At 38.4% G+C, this 18,565-nt stretch overlaps 1 protein-coding gene across 1 annotated transcript; it reads left to right on the top strand.

Moving 5' to 3' along the window:
* The first annotated feature begins 3,603 nt into the window (after nt 1-3,603).
* On the top strand, nt 3,604-5,182 carry LOC136228560 (probable mannitol dehydrogenase). Its single transcript, XM_066016985.1, has 4 exons — nt 3,604-3,758; nt 3,837-3,950; nt 4,043-4,710; nt 4,795-5,182. The coding sequence occupies exons 1-4, from the start codon at nt 3,658-3,660 to the stop codon at nt 4,998-5,000; spliced, it is 1,089 nt and encodes a 362-aa protein (XP_065873057.1). The 5' UTR covers nt 3,604-3,657; the 3' UTR covers nt 5,001-5,182.
* Nucleotides 5,183-18,565: the final 13,383 nt, after the last annotated feature.

Below are 18,565 nucleotides of genomic sequence, written 5' to 3'. Positions count from 1 at the left end.
GCTGTTAGCTGATTACATTAGCTGTTAGCTGTTAGCTTATTACATTAGCTGATTTGACTAGCTGATTTGATTAGCTGTTTGTGTAGACCTGTTTGGTAAAAATTAGCTGATTGATAATAGCGGTTTATGCAAAAAGACGAATAAGGGCATTAATTTTGGCACAAGAGAAGATGGAGTCTATCTATTAGGGTTAAAGAAGTCCATTAATTTTAATATTGCAAAACGCTAATTGAAAAAGCTCCTTTTAAGAGCTTTTTCTAAATTAGCATTTTCATCCCAAAACTCTCTCCCAAACCTCTCTCCACCAAATACTCCAATTAGCGGTTTCAGTGGTCAAACCTCTAAAGTTGGTCAAAATCGCTCTTTTTATCCCAAAACGCTCTTTACCAAACAGGGCCTTAATTTTTCAGCAAAAGATAATTATTTAAAAATAAAAAAATTGAATTTGAATGTGATAAAAAAATAGTAAAAAATAAAATAAAACTTGTGGCATAATAGTGTGTCTGAAACATAAGAAAAGAAAGTAAAAAATATGAAAAGAAAGTCAAAAATATGGGTGTGATCATTGATAGATTGTCAGTAATAATTTGAAATATAATATACATGATCATATGTATGTATGTATGATTCATGTATGTTGGCAAGTTAAAATTGCCAAAGTTAGACAAGATAAGTTTTTTTCTTATTATCTGTTTACACTTGTTTCACGCGTACAACATACGGTGTGTTCTATAAATAGTTTTGAGTCCTTTGAGTCTGTAATGAAATTTTTTGAAGCCAAAAATAAATTCTAAATATCTTATTTCATCCTTTTTTTTATTTCTATTAAATACTCCAAATTTAATTAATTACTTCCGTTAAATTGTCGCAATACCTCCAACAGATCTTTTAGCGGTCATATGGCCCTTGCAGGACATGTTAAACTGCACTTGCCCCATTTAGAATTTTCAGTATACGCTTAATTAATTATAGTGACTTATGGTCTGTGAGACCACCGACCAGTTTGGCCGAATATGAATTCGCTATTTTGACATCACTTTGTTGTTTTGGAACAATTATGTAACAGGGATGAAGATAAGATTTGGCTAAAAACATATAAAGTGCAATGAAGGATATATGAATCGGGTGAAAGCTTTTATACAAAATGTGTTTACCAATTTCTCCTCCAGAAACGAATTGAGGTGCCCTATTAAAAAAATATAAAAACTTCCAATGGAATTATGAAGTTGTTATGATCATCAAATTTACAATGGTCTTTCTCCATTGTATGAGTGAGCACGAATTTTCTGTCCGGTTTTTATGATGAATTGAATTACAGTTAGCGGCTGGTTTGATCAGACGAGTCAAAATCCATGTTTCCGAAAAAAAGTCATATTTTAAATTTATACCTAAAGTTATTTCAATATTTTCTCCATTTTATTTTGAGAAGAAATCACTTTATATCTTTACGTTATATTTTTGTTGACTTCTCAAAATTTTCTAGATTTTTGTGAAAAGTCTTGCAGCACTGCCTTTTCCTTCCACAGACCGGAGCGGGAAAGAGCTCGAAACCTTTTCAATTATTTTTCAAAAAACCAAGCTATTCCCCTTCCAAATAGACCTGAGTCTACTTTATTTTTTAAAATAGAGCCAAGTCGGCTTTATATAAAGTCGATTGACACAAAAAATTATCGCAAACAAGGACGGGTTAGAAAATTCAGGAAACGTACGGTTAAAATCGTACAGATATACGGATTGGGAAAATAGAGTCGTTTGACTCTATAAGAGTCGGGTAGCTCTATTCGCCAAATGTTGTACATTTTGGATTTTGGGAGATTTATTCGTATAAATAGGACTCGAATTCACAATCCAAATGGCGTTTACAGGGACGAAAAACCTATAGCTTTCAATGCAAAAATATTGTGATTAAAAGAATAAATAAAAATATTTCAAAAAATTTAATTAAAAGTAGAATTATGTGAGATTAAAAACATGCAAAAAAAAAAATTAATTTTTTTTTATCTCTAATAAATATCATAGATAAGATGAACAAAATTTACTATTTTAATAGCATTTGAAATTATTCACGGCATGAAACGTAATGTCAATAAGGAGAAAGAAAATGTTGCTTTAAAAATTAACAATAGTAAAGCTTATGACCGAATTGATTTGAATTACATCTGGGCTATGATGCTTAAAATGGGTTTTGGAATCTATTTGGAGAACTGAAGTCCCTTATAAAGTTCGCATCTTTGGATGGAAGCTTGTCCGAAATTGTCTTCCTACTAGAGCCAACCTTCTTGGAAAAGGAGTATGGTTGATAGTCTTTGTGTGCATTGTAATAGGGTTATTGAAGACTCTTGACACTTATTTATTGAATTCCCTATCGCTCGAGAGGTTTGGCGTTTGGCTGGTCTTGCAGATTCACTGACACGTGTGGCTCGAAACGCAGATAGCGTCGCACAATTCTTCTTCTCTTTACTCTCTAGTCTATTCGAAGTGAACTCTTGCATATTATTGACGTTGCTCTGTATCCTTTGGAAACTTCATAATGACAAATTTTGGAATCATATCTCCACATTGTCAGAACAAAAAAGCTAACTCCAAGATTAAAAATTGTCAAAACTCAAAAGGGTTGTTTTAGAATGTGTTTCCAATCAGAATCATTACGGCCTCTGAATGTGTGGAAGGATCTCTTTCTTGTGCCACTGCTAGTCAAATCTATGGCCATGGATACACTTTGTTCTTGGTTACAGCCGAAACAAATTTGGTGGTTGCACTTCTCTGCCCCCAACAGGTTACGGGTTGTCATCCTCCTCCTTTGCTCTTATACGAATACAATACTGACGCTGTGTTTTTAGCAACGTCTGCTGAAATGGGTCTTGGGGCTATTCTCTATGACGCCTAAGGAGGTTTCATCGTTGCTGAGTCGATAATCCTTCCCGTTTGCTAGAAGTAAAAAAAGAAGGTGAGGTTTTAGCGTTGATTCAAGTAATAGAGTCGGTAGCAGATCAAGGGTACCAACATCTAGAACGCTGTAAACTCAGAGTCTTACTTCCACTCGCACGGGCTCGTCTGAGACCTCCTTTTTTTATATATAGTTTCTTCGGATTTTTGGTTCGATGTTTGTTGGTCACTTTTTTAGGTGGATCATTTTCCAACTAAATTTTTTTTACGTATTTTGTGACTCGAACTTAAGATCTAATTTAATCGTTAAAATATTCAATTAACAACATTTCAAAACAAATTTTAAAATAAATTATAATTTTTTAAAACTTTAAAGATAATATACATACGTATAAACATTTATAATATATAAATAATAATAAAAAATTATTTAGAAATAGTTTGATTAACTAAACATTTTTGTTCTTACCAAAAAAAAAAAACATTTTTGTACTTTAGTACTTTGATATGTTTAAGGTAACTTTACTCAACAATTTTCTTTTCCTGGAAGAAGAAGAAGAATAGTTTGACTTGGTGGGCTGCGGTCCACAAAATCAAATATTTTCGACTATTCTAGAAAGGGAAATGATATAGATCAGATGGTACGTAATTACCAAAGAAAAATGCCTCAGCTTATGCGTCACTTTCATCCACTATGCCTATATATAGACATAATTTACCCATCACTGATCATTCACTAAACTTTAACACTTCTTTGCAAACAACTCACTAATGGCTGCCTTATCACCGGAGAAAGAACACCCAAAAGAGGCCGTTGGATGGGCTGCCAGAGACTCATCTGGCGTACTATCTCCTTTCAAATTCTCCAGGAGGTTGCCTTTCTTATATCATATATATATAAGCACAGCACTGAATAAGCAAATTAATGATGAATTTGTTAATGAATGCAGGGCTACAGGAGAGAAAGATGTGTCTTTCAAAGTACTTTACTGCGGAATGTGTCACTCAGACCTTCACATGGTCAAGAACGAATGGGGCTCTTCCATGTATCCTATGGTCCCTGGGTATGCTTTTAAGTATCAATCATCTGTTAGAACAAAACACACTTTTATTGGCCTGATTCTGATTCTTATTAGTATTATACATATGAATGCAGGCACGAAATTGTGGGAGTAGTGACAGAGGTGGGGAGCAAGGTGGAAAATTTCAAGGTTGGAGACAAAGTAGGCGTGGGCTGCATGGTTGGATCATGCCACTCATGCCAAAACTGCAGCAGCAATCTTGAGAATTACTGCCCACAAATGATTCTCACATACAGTTCAAAGTACTATGATGGAACTCTTACTTATGGAGGATATTCAGACATAATGGTTACGGATGAACACTTCATAGTTCATATCCCAGATAATCTTCCTCTTGATGTTACTGCTCCACTTCTATGCGCTGGGATCACAGTGTATAGCCCCATGAAATATTATGGACTCGACAAGCCAGGTATGAATGTGGGCGTGGTAGGCCTAGGCGGGCTTGGTCATATGGCTGTCAAATTCGCCAAAGCTATGGGTTTGAAAGTGACAGTGATTAGTACATCTCCTAACAAGAAAGAGGAGGTTATTCAGAATCTTGGTGCTGATTCATTTTTGGTCAGCCGTGATCCTGATCAGATGAAGGCAGCAATGGGTACAATGGATGGCATAATGGATACAGTATCAGCAATGCATCCTCTGATGCCTTTGCTAGATTTATTGACACCTAATGGAAAGTTAGTTTTGCTTGGAGCCCCAGAAAAGCCACTTGAACTACCTGCTTTCCCATTGCTCTCAAGTAAGTTACTTCTCTTCATTAATTAAATTTCTGTTTACATTAATTCAACTTAGCCATTAATTTGATTAATATACGATGAAAAAGAGAGAAAGATGGTTGCTGGAAGTTGTATTGGAGGAATGGAGGAGACACAAGAGATGATTAATTTTGCAGCCAAACATGGCATCACTGCTGACATTGAGGTTATACCGATTGATTATGTCAATACGGCCATGGATCGCTTGCTGAAGGCTGATGTTAAATATCGATTTGTAATCGACGTTGCCAATACTCTCAAATCTTCCGCCTAAAAGTTTATGTAACTTTAGAGTTTGATGTTATCCGTATTAATAAGGCCTAAGGTTTATTAGTTTCTCTAAGATTATATGTCCTTGATGAGAAGAGAAATAAATTTTGTAATGGATTGAATAAAAATTCAAACAACGTTTGCAGTTTCCGGAAACAAATGAAACCATTTTAGCTGGGCTTTCAATTGATTCAATATATATTATCGAGATCAACATCTACCTTGCTAGTTTATATACTTTAGTTCAAGATTATAAGATGGTATTCAGGGTGGTCCTAAATTTTTTTTTTATGGGTGTTATTACTAGCAATGTTATCAGAACAAGACCGGATATCAAACCGAATTTATAACTGGATCACGGGTCATTTCACTTGGTCGGATCGGATGATTCGAATTAATCGGACCGGATGACATAATAAATAAATAAATAAATAAATAATCTTTATACCTATAATTAATTTAAAACTATAATTAATTTAAAACCTATTTCTATTTAGTAGAATGACACCTAATGAATATGAGTAATATAGTAAATTACCTATTTTACTAAGAGAAAATTACATAGAATACCATGTTTCTTATTAATTTTACAATTAAAGTTTACAATTAAAGTTAGTGAAATTTTGAATTTTTATCATAAACCTAAAGTTTATTCCAGATTTTTCATAATATGATTACCGCTATGTTTTTTTCATTGTGACATAATCTGTTCTGTACCATTTAATTTCCACTGATTCTTTTCTTTTTCTTTGCCAATTATGATTTGCTTCCATTGTGACATAATTAGGCCTTTAAAATTATTTGGGCCAATAAAAACTAACCTAGCCCATCATCCTTTTTAAGTGTGACTCCAAAAACCTACTTCCACTTCATTTTCTTTAAAGCTTAAAGCATTTTTTGGCTCCTCATCTATCTAAAATTTGTGTATTTGACTCTTGATCTATTATTTGGTCATATTTGGCCTCTGACCTATCAAATTAGATAAAATTCAACCCATATTGAATGGAAAATTAACTTCGTTGGAAAATTAACAGCAGTCACCAATACAAAAACGACACATGACACATAAATAAAATTAATTTTCAACTGGAGATGGCAACAGTAACTATTTTACACAGTAAAAAAATCCTAAAAACTTTTTCTAGTGTTCTGATAGAGTGAAAATTAATTTTATTTATGTGTCATGTGTCATTTTTGTATTGGTTACTGCCGTTAATTTTCCAACCGAGTTAATTTTTCATTCAATATGGGTTGGATTTTATCTAATTTGATAGGTTAGGGGCCAAATATGACCAAATAATAAGTCAGGGATCAAATACACAAATTTTGGATAGGTCATGGGCCAAAAAGTGCTTTAAACCTTTCTTTAACGAGCTGCTATTCCACCGTCTTTCTTTCTCTCTCTATTCTCTCTATTCTACTATTTCAAAGAGTAATTTCTGATATTAAATGTTCTTGATCCTTTCAAAGCTTTTTCTTTGATTGTCGGTAAAATTTAGAGAGGGCTCTCTGCCAACTGAACCGAAGTTGCACCGGTTCCCAGTTTGATCGGTCGCTGGTTCAACTCCTATTCACACCGGGTTTTTCAACATGTATTGAACCAGTCAAGTTCAGACTGGACTCCTCACCGGTTCCCGGTCCGACCGGTTGGTCCGGTCCAAGATTGATAACATTGATTACTAGGAGGGAAATTAAACATAAACATTATATGAATTGATGCGAGACACTTTGTCCGTTAGATGTGCAAAGAAGACTTGTAATAAAAATAAACAATTGAAGGACAATGTGTGACAGGCGTGCACATTCTGATGCCAAAATCAATGAGGGATTCTTAGTATAGATGACAAAGAGTAGAGTACATATGGTTAATATCAATTTCAAATCTTTAACCGTTTATTTTTTAATTACACATCTCATCCCATTACCTAACTGCTATATTTCTTCAATTATATCCAAAGACACCCTTACGCCATTAAAAACTAACGTATAAATAAAAAAATTACAACTAAACAAAACATAAATTTAATAAACCACTCGCATATATGGTCAGTCATGAGTTTCGCGTGCCATGTACAAAACTTAAATAAAGTGCCTTACTAATAAAGGGCGGCCCGGTCGCACTACGCTTCCCCGCTGAGCGAGGGTCCGGGGAGGGGTCCCACCATAAGGGTGTACTGGGGGCAAGCCTTTCCCTCCCAATTTATTTGGTAAGAGGCCGCTCCTAATAAAAACAAAAAATAAATATTTTAGAATTTAATTAGAAAATTTCAATAGATACTAAAGTTAGTTTAAGCGTTTCATCCAATACATTTAAACTAAATAATACATTAATTTCAGTGATTTACTTTAATCAAAATGAGCCTTAGCCTAGTCGTGTTTAGCCTGCATAACTTTGGTTATTCAACAGTTTTGGTAAGTGTTAGGGCTGAGCTAGTTAATACGCATTGGGTTCATTTGTTCGGATGTTTTGGGCCGAGCTACAAAATTTGAACGTTTCAAATTTAGGTTTTGTTTCTTTTTGTTTTTATTTTCACTTTTCCTTTTTAACTTTTTTTTAAAGATGTTTATAATTGTATCAATAAACAAAATGAAAAATAATTGTTTTTGTTTTTTGGAAGAACAATTGTGCTTGTTGATTGCTTATTGTTATTCTTTTTTATTTTTCGTTAGTGATTATCTAGCCAATTTAATAAAAATAGCCTAACAAACAATTTTTTTTTTAATCAAAGAATTTCAATTAATCAATTTGAGCATCCTTTTTGTAAACTCCAATAACCAAGTTGGAGCATCAAAAGAATAAAAGACGTTAGTATTAATCGAACATCTCGTACAATGACATGTATCATCTCGTTCGCTAATTTTGAAAAATAGAACATTTTGTAGTCATGTCTATTAGACAAAATCTGTTTGCAATCTTGAATAATACTACTGAGTTCAGATAGATCATCCAATGCGACACTATTGACTACTTCTGAAGCATCACACTATTGACACTATTGAGCGAAATAGCCCATAGCATTACCTCTCTAAGTTCCCAAGCTTCCACAATACGCGGTTCAGCGGCTACCTTAATTTTTTTTAAATGACCTATTTGTTGGTCCCTTGTAACGTAACAAGTTAGTTCTAATGGGGGGTAGGAACTATTTAAAATTTTGTACGTTGAGGCTGACTTCTTTTTCTTTGAAAAAGGTTTACACAGCGCGCTGAGTGAACTTAAGACACTAGCTTAGTCAACTGGTGACTAATTCAGCTTCTTTCCTTGAGTCAGGAGATAGCACTTGAGTCTATTCCTGAACTCAGATACTCAATGCACACAACTCAGCGTGACCTCTTTACTTAGTCAGTTTTTAAGCAAGCAATATATATATATCAAAGGAGTTTAAGGTTAGAAAGATGTTACTCAGCAGATTTATCCAGGTTCGGCCTCTACGCCTACGTCCTGTCCCCGGAACACGTTCCGAGCTTTCGAATTCTCTACTGAACTCTTTAAAGGTAGAGCACCAAACCTTTTACGCTGAGTATAACAAGAGTACCTTCCTCTATACCTCTACTCACTCCTATCCTACCACTAAGTACTATAACCGAGTACTCAGCCTCTCCTTTCTATTTCTAGAATTGATAATAAGATTGTCCTAAACAATAATTACTAAGACACTTTAGATGATTGGAAATCACTCTAGACTTTTACACAATAATCTGAAAATTGGTGTAAGTATTTGCTTTGCTTTTCTCACAGATTCTTCGAGTATGAATTTGGTCAGCGTAATGGCTAGTTGAAGATCTGCATCGAATGAAGCAACTGAAAAGGCCTATTTATAGTGACACTTGAGGCATTCGGTGATTTCGAATTTCGAAATAACCGTTGGAGGGAAACGGCTTTATGTCGTTGTCACTCAGTCTGCTCAGTGTCGTTGGCCAATCAGATTCTTGCATCTTCTTTCTTCGGTCAGTGCTGAGCAGCTTTTGGTCAGTCTAGCAGAATGTCTCTCCTTTTACGGCAAAGTCAACCAGACAGCTTTCTGTGTCTTCTGAACTTTACCCGAAGTGGAAATACTTTGTCTGGAAGTTGCTCTTGCTCAGCTGATGTCTTGTACTCTTTGTCGTTCAACTCAGCAGCTTCGTTCCGAAGTAGTCAAGGAAGGTCTTCTCGATCCTTCTCATGCTGAGCTGCATTTTATCACAACGACAACGTTTTGCTTACACGGGCCGAGTGGTCTTGATCTGTTTTGACTTGGGCCTTTGACTTTCTTTTGGGCCTTTAGCCTTTTAATATTTGTGTCTTATAAACAAGTAACTTAACATTGAACAAACACATTAATATAATAAATCAAAGCATTTAAACTTAGTGTGTTTAGAATATTTTTTAATTATATACTTAAATAATTTTGTCAAATCAAAATCATGTGGAAAGGTGTTTCAACAAACTCCCCCATTTTGATGTTGGCAAAACTATTCAGTGAAGAACTCAGTGTTGAGCTCCCCCATGATAGTTGACCTTTTATAACTTAATAAACTCCCCCGTAAGGGATGAGCTACTGACACAGTTTTACTCTAAACATTTTAAGGTTTAATTGAGTAAGTCCTAGGTCAGTTTTGCAGATAAAGGTCAGCTCATGGAACATATTCTATTAACTCAGTTTTAAGCGGAAGATTTAACTATCAGAGAATGCTGAGTATATTGTTGTTCAATGAGTCTTATAAGACAATGTTTTATAGCATGCAAGACAGTGTTAACAGCATACAATAAACAAACATTATAAATGATAAACATAGTTGATGTATTTGAAGATGCAGAACATAAAACATAATGACTCAGCATCACATAAGATTTTAATCAAGTTGAATAATTAATGCAGACATTGTATTAAGTTTAAAGTAGTCAGCATACATAAGCAAAATAAACATAGAAGATAAAACTAAGTTGAGCTAGCTAGTTCTATTTCTTTTTGCTCTTAGGCTTTTGCTGACTGCTCCCAACAGCATCCTCTTACTGAGTTCTTCTAGCTTGTTCTTTCTCCCCCGTTTTGGCAGCATCGGGAGGAGGAGGAGGCCTAAAAGAGCTTGTTTGGACAGCTTCAGTAATTTTAGCTGACATGTTTTTAAGCTTGAGGGTGCTTGCATTTATCCCATCAAAAATAATGACACCTTCTTCCAATACATCTTTATCAACCTCGATGTTGGATGAGCTGAGCATGCTCAGCACATATTCTTGTGATTTGCCTACCCAAGTTATGGTGTCCGTCAGCGCAGCAAATGCCTGATGAAACATTCTCAGTAATGCTGTGTCATAGTACTGACGCTGGACGTTGGAATGATGTATATGGGTGAAGGTACGTTGTGAGTACTGGAGAATTTCGTTCTGCTTTAGTTGGTCAGTTTCCATCTCTTCCTTGTTTAGATTCAGCAAGAGAACAGCTTCGACGATCTGCTCAACTGAGCATTGAGAGTAGGAAGCCAGATGACCATTGGTCTTTGCTTGCTCAGTTTGCAGCTGGTTGAATAGATGGTGGACTTCAGCTAAAGTGGCATACCCAGAATTCGCAGCTGACAAGGTTTGGAATTGTCCCTGAAGGGAGTTAAGGTGTTGAACCATAGTCAGCTGGAGTTCAGCCAGCTTTGTTATGGACTCCTGCTTTGGTTGTTGAGCTTGGATATTGGTCATGACACTCAGCAGGTCTTTTAGACCTCGAACCTTGTTGAGAAGTTGAGTGACTTGTGAGAGCTGAGTGGACTCATTGTCGGCAGACCCAGCAGCAGTTTCTGAGGTCTGATGAAGGTCTTGGATCAAGGCCTGCGCCGAATTAATGATCCTTCTACTAGACTCAGTGGCAGTGAGATAGTTGTATGATCTTTCATCAGTTTGACTAGTTGGTGGAGGTGTTAGGTTTAATTCAGCATTTGAAGTGCCAGCGGGGTCAGTGACTGGTTTGGTGTTTCATTCTGCACTTGTTCTGTTGGTTTGGGAAGTGATTGAACAACAGCATTGATGATAGGTTCAGAGTCAAGCTGAAGCTGACTTGTTGGTGAAGGTGGGATAGGTTCAGTGCTGCCTGGAGCAGGAATTTCCGTAATCGGCTGAGGACTAGGTTCAGCAGCGGCATCGAGAACTTGCTCAGTGTTGGTCGGATTTTCAGAGGCATTTAAGTCGGCTTGTTCCTGTGGAAGAGAAACAGAGGCTTGCTTTTCAGTTTGCTCTGGTAGAGGAGTAGAAGGTTTTCTGAAGAACTTTAGCTTGATACGTGAAGGATCATGGGTCAGCTCAGGTCGGTTTTCAGTAAAGTCCAAAACTGTAGTCTGATGTGCCTTTACAAGTCTTCTTCTTTTTCCCTGAGTCCTTAGAGGAGTGGTATCAGCGGGAATTGAATGAGATGGAGAAGGTTTTCCCTGATCAGTACTGTGCTGTTCTGTGTGCTCAGCTTCTTCGTCTGCAGCCAACTTAGTGTTAGTTGGCTCAACATCTTCCTCTTCACTTTCTGACTCAGTGTCATCCTGACCACTTTCTTCATCAGATTGTTCTTTCTCATCATCCTGCTCTTCTTCCTCTAATTCTTCTTCTAGCTGGTCAATGAACTGATCATCCAGTTCAACTTCATCGTTCTGTTGCTCAGGGTCAACGCCTTGACTCTGGGCATAATGAGAGTTGATGGGTACGAAGAAGGTAGTAGGTAGAGCATCAATTGGACTTAACTCCAAAGAGTTCTTCTGTTTCTTACTCAGTGATTCCTCATCAGCGTCTGCTCTTTCTTCTGCCTCAGGCACATCTTGTCTAGGTCTTTTCTCAGTTGACTTGGGCTCAGCTTGACCTTGCTGGGGCTGAGCATCTGTTCCTTTGGATACAACTCTCAGTTTCTTTGGAGGAGGAACAGCTCCCTTAGAGGTGCTTTGCATAGCTTTCCTCTTCCTGTCAGCGGGGGCCTTAGTTCTTCTGCTTTTCTTGACCACTGTTCCCTCAGCGGTCTGATCAGCAACACCTTTTGCTTTCTTGATTGGCTGATTAAACTTTAAAGCAAATAGGGCAGCGGCAGTGATCTCTGATCCTTGGGCCTTAGTTTCCCCCGATAGGTCCACTTGGTGGTCCAGGAGGATTTTGGTGATGAGTGAGCCCAGCCTTAGAGTTCCAGTGCTCCTTTGAAAGCCGGCGATTAAGAATCCTGGCATGTTGATGGGCTTGTAGGTCAGCATATGCCAGATGAAGCATTGCTCAAAGTTTGTTGCTGAGCTGGTGCAATTTATCTTCGGGAAGATATAATTGGTCAGCAGGTAGTGTGCCATCTTTTGGTGTTGGCCCATTGAAGTACTGGAGATTTCTCCAGCATGGCCAGTAGGTTTGCAGAACGTAGTGGAGTACCCAGTGTCGTCCTGATCTCCAGACTTCCTAAGAATGGCTCCTTCTTTCTTAAGTTTCAGAAGGCTGGCTAAGTAGGTGGGATTGATGAAGATGGTTTTGTCCTTCACCTTGGTGACTAAGTGGTCCTGGTTGTCATCAGCGACACGAAGGTGGTGGTAGAATTCCCTCACCAAGTCAGGGTAGGTAGGATCTCTTATTGAGAACAGCTCGGTCCAGCCATTCTTTGAGATCCACTCACAGAATGGTTGCTCAGTTTCCACAAATTCTTTCGAGAACCACCTTGAGTGGTCCATCTTGTATTCCTTGACATTCTCATAGACCCTGGTATATGTTTGTTGCTTAGGTTTCTTTCCCTTGGAGGAGGTACCTTTGTCAGTCTGGGTTTTCTTGCTCGGTCTGGTAGCTTTGGTTTGATCATGCTGGGTAGGAGGCTTAGGGTTTCCAGCAGATTGGTGGCTGGCATCGGAGATGTTTACAGAAATGTTCGTCATTTTCGCAGAGAAGATTTGAAGGATTTGAAGTTTTTTTGAGAGAGAAAGTATTAATGGCAGAGAATTCTGTAAGCGTAAAGAAATAAAGGTGGGGATTTGCCCACTATTTATAGAGGTGAGAGATGGATCTTATCGAATCTATGTGTCAGTTTTGCCCTTGGGATATTCAACCGACAAGAATCCTGGTATTTATGACACATTAGACACATACGTCATCCTAGGTGGCTATACGCGTGCTTTTGCATTCAATGCAATAGATCAATTTACTCAGTGTGAGAATCCTAATCGTTCTATATTCTGAGTAGTCAGTTTTATACAAACGGATGGTTTAAGTAATTGGTTGCTCAGTTTGAGGTAACTACTCAGTGCGCATATTTGCTCAGCATGTGATATTCATTCATTTAGCATTAAACACTCAGCATACATCTATTCACTCAGCAAGTAATAGCATAAATCATTCAGCATGGTAATTCACTCAGCATGAATATATATTTAGAACTGGAATTTACTGAAGAGGATTGAACATACCAATGGCTTCTCTCAGTATGCTGAACTGCTCACGAGCCAATGGCTTCGTGAAGATATCCGCAAGCTACTCATCCGTTGGGACATAGGTCAGCTTGATCTCACCCTTGAGTACATGGTCTCTAATGAAGTGATGTCTGATGCTGACATGCTTCATCCTGTTGTGCTGAATTGGGTTCTTTGATAGATCAATTGCACTTTTGTTGTCACATTTGACCTCAATTGTCTTTGTTTGAACATCACAGTCTTCAAGCTGTTGCTTAATCCATAGGACTTGAGCAACACAGCTTCCAGCAGCAATGTACTCAGCTTCAGTGGTAGACAAGGCTACTGACGCCTGCTTCTTGCTGAACCAGGATACAAGATAGCTCCCTAGGAAGTGGCATCCTCCAGAGGTGCTTTTTCGTTCAAGCTTGTCTCGTCCATAGTCAGCGTCAGTGTATTCAACGAGTGTGAAATCATGCGTGTTGGGATACCATAAACCTGCGTTCACTGAGCTTTGCAAATATCTAAGGATTCTTTTTGTAGCTATGTAATGAGATTCCTTAGGGTTAGATTGATATCTAGCACAGTAGCATACTGAGAACTGAATGTCCGGTCTACTCGTTGTTAAGTAAAGCAGAGAGCCAATCATACCTCGGTACAATTTGCTGTCTACTGACTTACCATTCTCGTCAGCGCATAGGACAGTGTCAGTGCCCATAGGAGTAGATATTGGCTTGCAATTTTCAAGATCATATTTCTTCAATATCTCCTTGGCATATTTAGCTTGACTGATGAAGATGCCATTTTTTCCTTGTTTAATTTGAAGTCCAAGGAAGAAGTTGAGTTCTCCCATCACTGACATTTCAAACTCAATCTGCATTTGTTTGCTAAATTCCTTGCACATTGACTCGTTAGTTGCACCAAAGATAATATCATCAACATAAATTTGAGCCAGCAGGGTATCTTTCCCCTTTCTCTTAATGAATAAGGTTGTATCAGCTTTGCCTCTGACATAATTTCTAGTCAGCAGGAAACTGGTCAGCCTCTCATACCAAGCACGTGGTGCTTGCTTGAGGCCGTACAGAGCCTTTAAACGTGGTTTGGGAACTTAGGGTCCTCAAACCCTGGAGGTTGGTTAACATAAACTTCCTCGTTTATAACTCCATTAAGAAATGCACTCTTAACATCCATTTGAAATAATTTAAAGTTCATATAAGATGCATATGCACATAAGATTCTAATAGCCTCTAGCCTTGCCACTGGGGCAAAGGTCTCACCATAGTCAATACCTTCTTGCTGACTGTAGCCCTGAGCTACAAGTCGCGCTTTGTTCCTGACTACGTTCCCTTGTTCATCCAGCTTGTTGCGGAAGACCCATCTTGTTCCAATGGTCTTCTGACTCCTTGGATGTGGCATTAGCTCCCATACATTATTTATTCTGAATTGATCAAGTTCTTCTTACATGGCGCTCATCCAGAATTCATCGTGCTCAGCTTCAGCGAAGTTCTTTGGTTCCTGAACTGAGACGAAGGCTATGTTGCTGAGGTATCTCCTGAGTTGATTTCTTGTCATCAGGGTATTCTCAGCGGCATCAAGAATAGCACTCTCTGAGTGTCCTCTTGGTATCCTTATCTCCTTTGGTAGATTGATGTCTTGTGCTGTCTGTGTTTCAATAATCTCTACAGGTGTAGACTGGTCAGTGAAAACAATTTGAGGTTCACTTTTACCTTTGGTCAGCCCTTGAGGGAATAACTCAGTGGCTGTATCTTGATCAGCGGGTACTGAGTGGGGATCATCCTCAATCAGTGGCTGATATCTTCCTGCAGGGTTAGTTTCGTCGAACTCAACTTGTACTGACTCTTCTAAAACTTGAGTTCGTTTATTGAAAACTCTGTATGCTTTGCTGTTTGTTGAGTAGCCTAAAAAGATAGCTTCATCAGCTTTTGAGTCAAACTTAGCTAAGCTATCTTTGGTATTCAAAATAAAAGATTTACAGCCAAAAGCACAAAAGTATCCAATATTGGGCTTTCGTCCTTTCCAAAGTTCGTAGGGAGTTTTCTTGAGTATAGGTCTAACAAGAGCCCTATTAAGAATATAGCACGCTGTGTTGACAGCTTCTCCCCAAAAGTACTTTGGAAGCCTATGCTCACTCAGCATTGTCCTGGCTATTTCAACCAAGGTTCTGTTCTTCCTTTCAACAACCCCATTTTGTTGAGGCGTTCTAGGAGCAGAAAAATTATGGTCAATGCCGTTGGTTTCACAGAATTCAACAAACTGTTGGTTCTTGAATTCTCCACTATTATCACTTCGGATGTGAGCTAACTTAAGGTCTTTATCATTTTCAAGTTTTCTTACCAAATTTGAAAATGTCTCAAAGGTTTCATCCTTGCTACTCAGCAAGATGATCCAAGTGTACCGAGAAAAGTCATCTACAATGACCAAGGAAAATCTTCTTCCACCCAAGCTCAGCGGCTGGACTGGACCGAAGAGATCCAAGTGTAGTAACTCTAATGGACGCTTAGTTGAGACAATGTTTTTACTATGAATAGATTGTTTGGTTTGTTTTCCAGCTTGGCAAGCGTGGCATAATTGATCTTTTTCAAATTTAAGTTCTGGCAGTCCCTCAACCAATTGCTTTCTTGCTAATTTGGCCAGGAGGTCCATGCTTACATGACCAAGTCTCCTGTGCCATAGCCAGGAATTTTCTTCCTTTGACACTAAGCATACAGTTTTTGAAAACTTCTTTTCTAAGTTCAGCATGAAGAATTATCGATACGAGGGGCAGTTAAAATTAACTCATTTGTTCTACCCTCGAATATTTTACATCCAGTTTCATCAAATATAACTTTTCTCCCATTGTCACATAGCTGAGCTACGCTGAGTAAGTTATATTTGAGTCCGCTGACTAGGGAGACAGACTCAATAGTAGGATTACCACCAACGGTTCCTGACCCTACTATCTTACCCTTTTTGTTGTCTCCAAAACTTACGCTTCCTCCTCGTTTACGCTCAAACGTGATGAACTGAGTTTTATCACCAGTCATATGCCTTGAGCATGCGCTGTCAATGTACCACATCTTTGACTTCTCAGCACACCTTAGGCTTACCTGCAATATAGCTAGTTGCTTTTAGGTACCCAATTCTTTTTGGGTCCTTGCTTGTTAGGTTCAACAGGTAAAGCATCATATTTTATTTTATGACGACATACTTGGACAGTATGTCCATTCTTTCCACAGAAGTCACAGCTGACCTTCCGTTTAGGATGTCTCACTGACTGGTCAGCACCCCAGTGCTGAGTGTGCCAGCACACCTTTGTGGTGTGTCCTTTCTTCCCACAGAAGTCACATTGGACATTCCGCTGAGGATTCCATCTCTGTTGACTAGTACTTCGGTACTCAGTGTTCAGAGGATTATTTCTTTAATTCGGAACCATAAGTTGGTTCTGAATTGATGTGATGTCCTTTCTCAGTTTCTTAGAATCTGATTGGACCTCAGAGACAAACTTTTGCATAATTCCAATGTTACTATGCATATCTGAGTTGTCCTGAAGAAGATATCAAAGGTCACTCAGTTTGACCTCCTCAACCTCGTCACATCGCCTGCTGAGTGCTCTAACCTTTTTATTACACTTTTTGACAAGTGTGTAGAGGTCACTCAGGGCATTAACCATTTCATTTCTGAGCAAGGGTAGTGATATTACCTCAGTTGAATGTTCCTCATCGTCAGATGCAATGGAGGGGTCAGCATGTTCAGAAACGCATGGCTCAGCAAGTTCGTCAGCCATGAAACAAATCTTTGCTGACTCAGTGGCATCAGCTTCAGATGATGATGAATCATCACTATCACTCCAGGTTGCCACCATTGCCTTCTTGTCGTTCTTTCTTTCTTTCCTCAGCGAGGGACAGCTTGACTTGATATGGCCAGTTTGATGACATTCAAAGCATGTAATGGGCTTTGAGCTGTCCTTCTTGTACTTGCTGTCGCTGGAGTCAGCTTTGTACTTATCAAACTTCTTATAAGGCTTCTTAGAATATTTGTCATTCTTTTTTAACAGCCTTTTCATCTTTCTGGTAAACATAGCCTTCTCTTCATCATCTGTTGAGCTCCCATTAGTGGAGTCAGCTTTCATGACAAGAGACTTTTACTTCTTGTGTTCAGACTTTTCCTTCACCTCGAAATTCTTCATCGAGATCTCATGGGTCAGCAGTGAGCCAATGAGTTCATCATACTTATAGGTGGTTAAGTCTTGAGCTTCCTCAACAGTAGTCTTCTTTGCTTGCCAGCTTTTAGGAAGACTCCTAAGAATCTTCTTGACTTGTTCTTCCTCAGTGAAGATCTTCCCAAGTCTCTTGTGCTCGTTGATGATGTTTGTGAATCTTGCATTCATGTCTGAGATCCTTTCATCATCGTTCATTTCGAACAGCTCGTACAATCTCATATGCTGGTTCACTTTGGATTCTTTCACCTTGTTGGTTCCTTCGTAGGTGACCTCCAGCTTCTTCCAGATCTCATGCGCTGACTCACAACCTGAAATATTATTGTATTCTGCATCATCTAGCGCACAGTGAAGCATGTTTATAGCCGAAGCATGATTTTGTAGCTTCTTTTGATCATCCTCTATCCATCTGGTCTCAGATTTGACAACCGTTTGGCCATCAACAGTTTCAACAGGAACAAATGGGCCTTGGACTATAGATAGCCATGCACTCATATATTGTAGCCTGAATGAAATTTTTCATCCTATTCTTCCAGAAGGTATAGTTAGACCCGAAGAATAGGGGAGGCCGAGTTATGGACAGACCCTCAGGTAGAATCTGAGTTGTCAGATTTCCTGGGAGAAACCAAGTGCTGTTTTCAGCCACAATGAGGATCAGCTCAAGGTAGTTAAACCTTGCACAGTGAGCTTTTAAGCTCTGATACCACTTGTTGGTCCCTTATAACGTAACAAGTTAGTTCCAATGGGGGGTAGGAACTATTTAAAATTTTGTATGTGGAGGCTGACTTCTTTTTCTTTGAAAAATGTTTACACAGCGCGCTGAGTGAACTTAAGACACTAGCTTAGTCAACTGGTGACTAAGTCAGCTTCTTTCCTTGAGTCAGGAGATAGCACTTGAGTCTATTCCTGAACTCAGATACTCAATGCACACAACTCAGTGTGACCTCTTTACTTAGTCAGTTTTTAAGCAAGCAATATATATATCAAAGGAGTTTAAGGTTAGA

This window comes from Euphorbia lathyris, chromosome 5, assembly GCF_963576675.1.
Source record: "Euphorbia lathyris chromosome 5, ddEupLath1.1, whole genome shotgun sequence".
NCBI classification, from domain to species: Eukaryota; Viridiplantae; Streptophyta; class Magnoliopsida; order Malpighiales; family Euphorbiaceae; genus Euphorbia; species Euphorbia lathyris.
The sequence above is the reverse complement of the archived record's forward strand: the minus strand, read 5'-3'. Positions and strand labels throughout refer to the sequence as shown.

Bases quoted from the DNA above. Each gene is read 5' to 3' on its own strand.
- LOC136228560 (XM_066016985.1), top strand. From the start codon at position 3,658: ATGGCTGCCTTATCACCGGAGAAAGAACACCCAAAAGAGGCCGTTGGA. The intron at 3,951-4,042 runs GTATGCTTTTAA...ATATGAATGCAG, and splicing joins ATGTATCCTATGGTCCCTGG to GCACGAAATTGTGGGAGTAG. The intron at 4,711-4,794 runs GTAAGTTACTTC...ACGATGAAAAAG, and splicing joins TGCTTTCCCATTGCTCTCAA to AGAGAAAGATGGTTGCTGGA.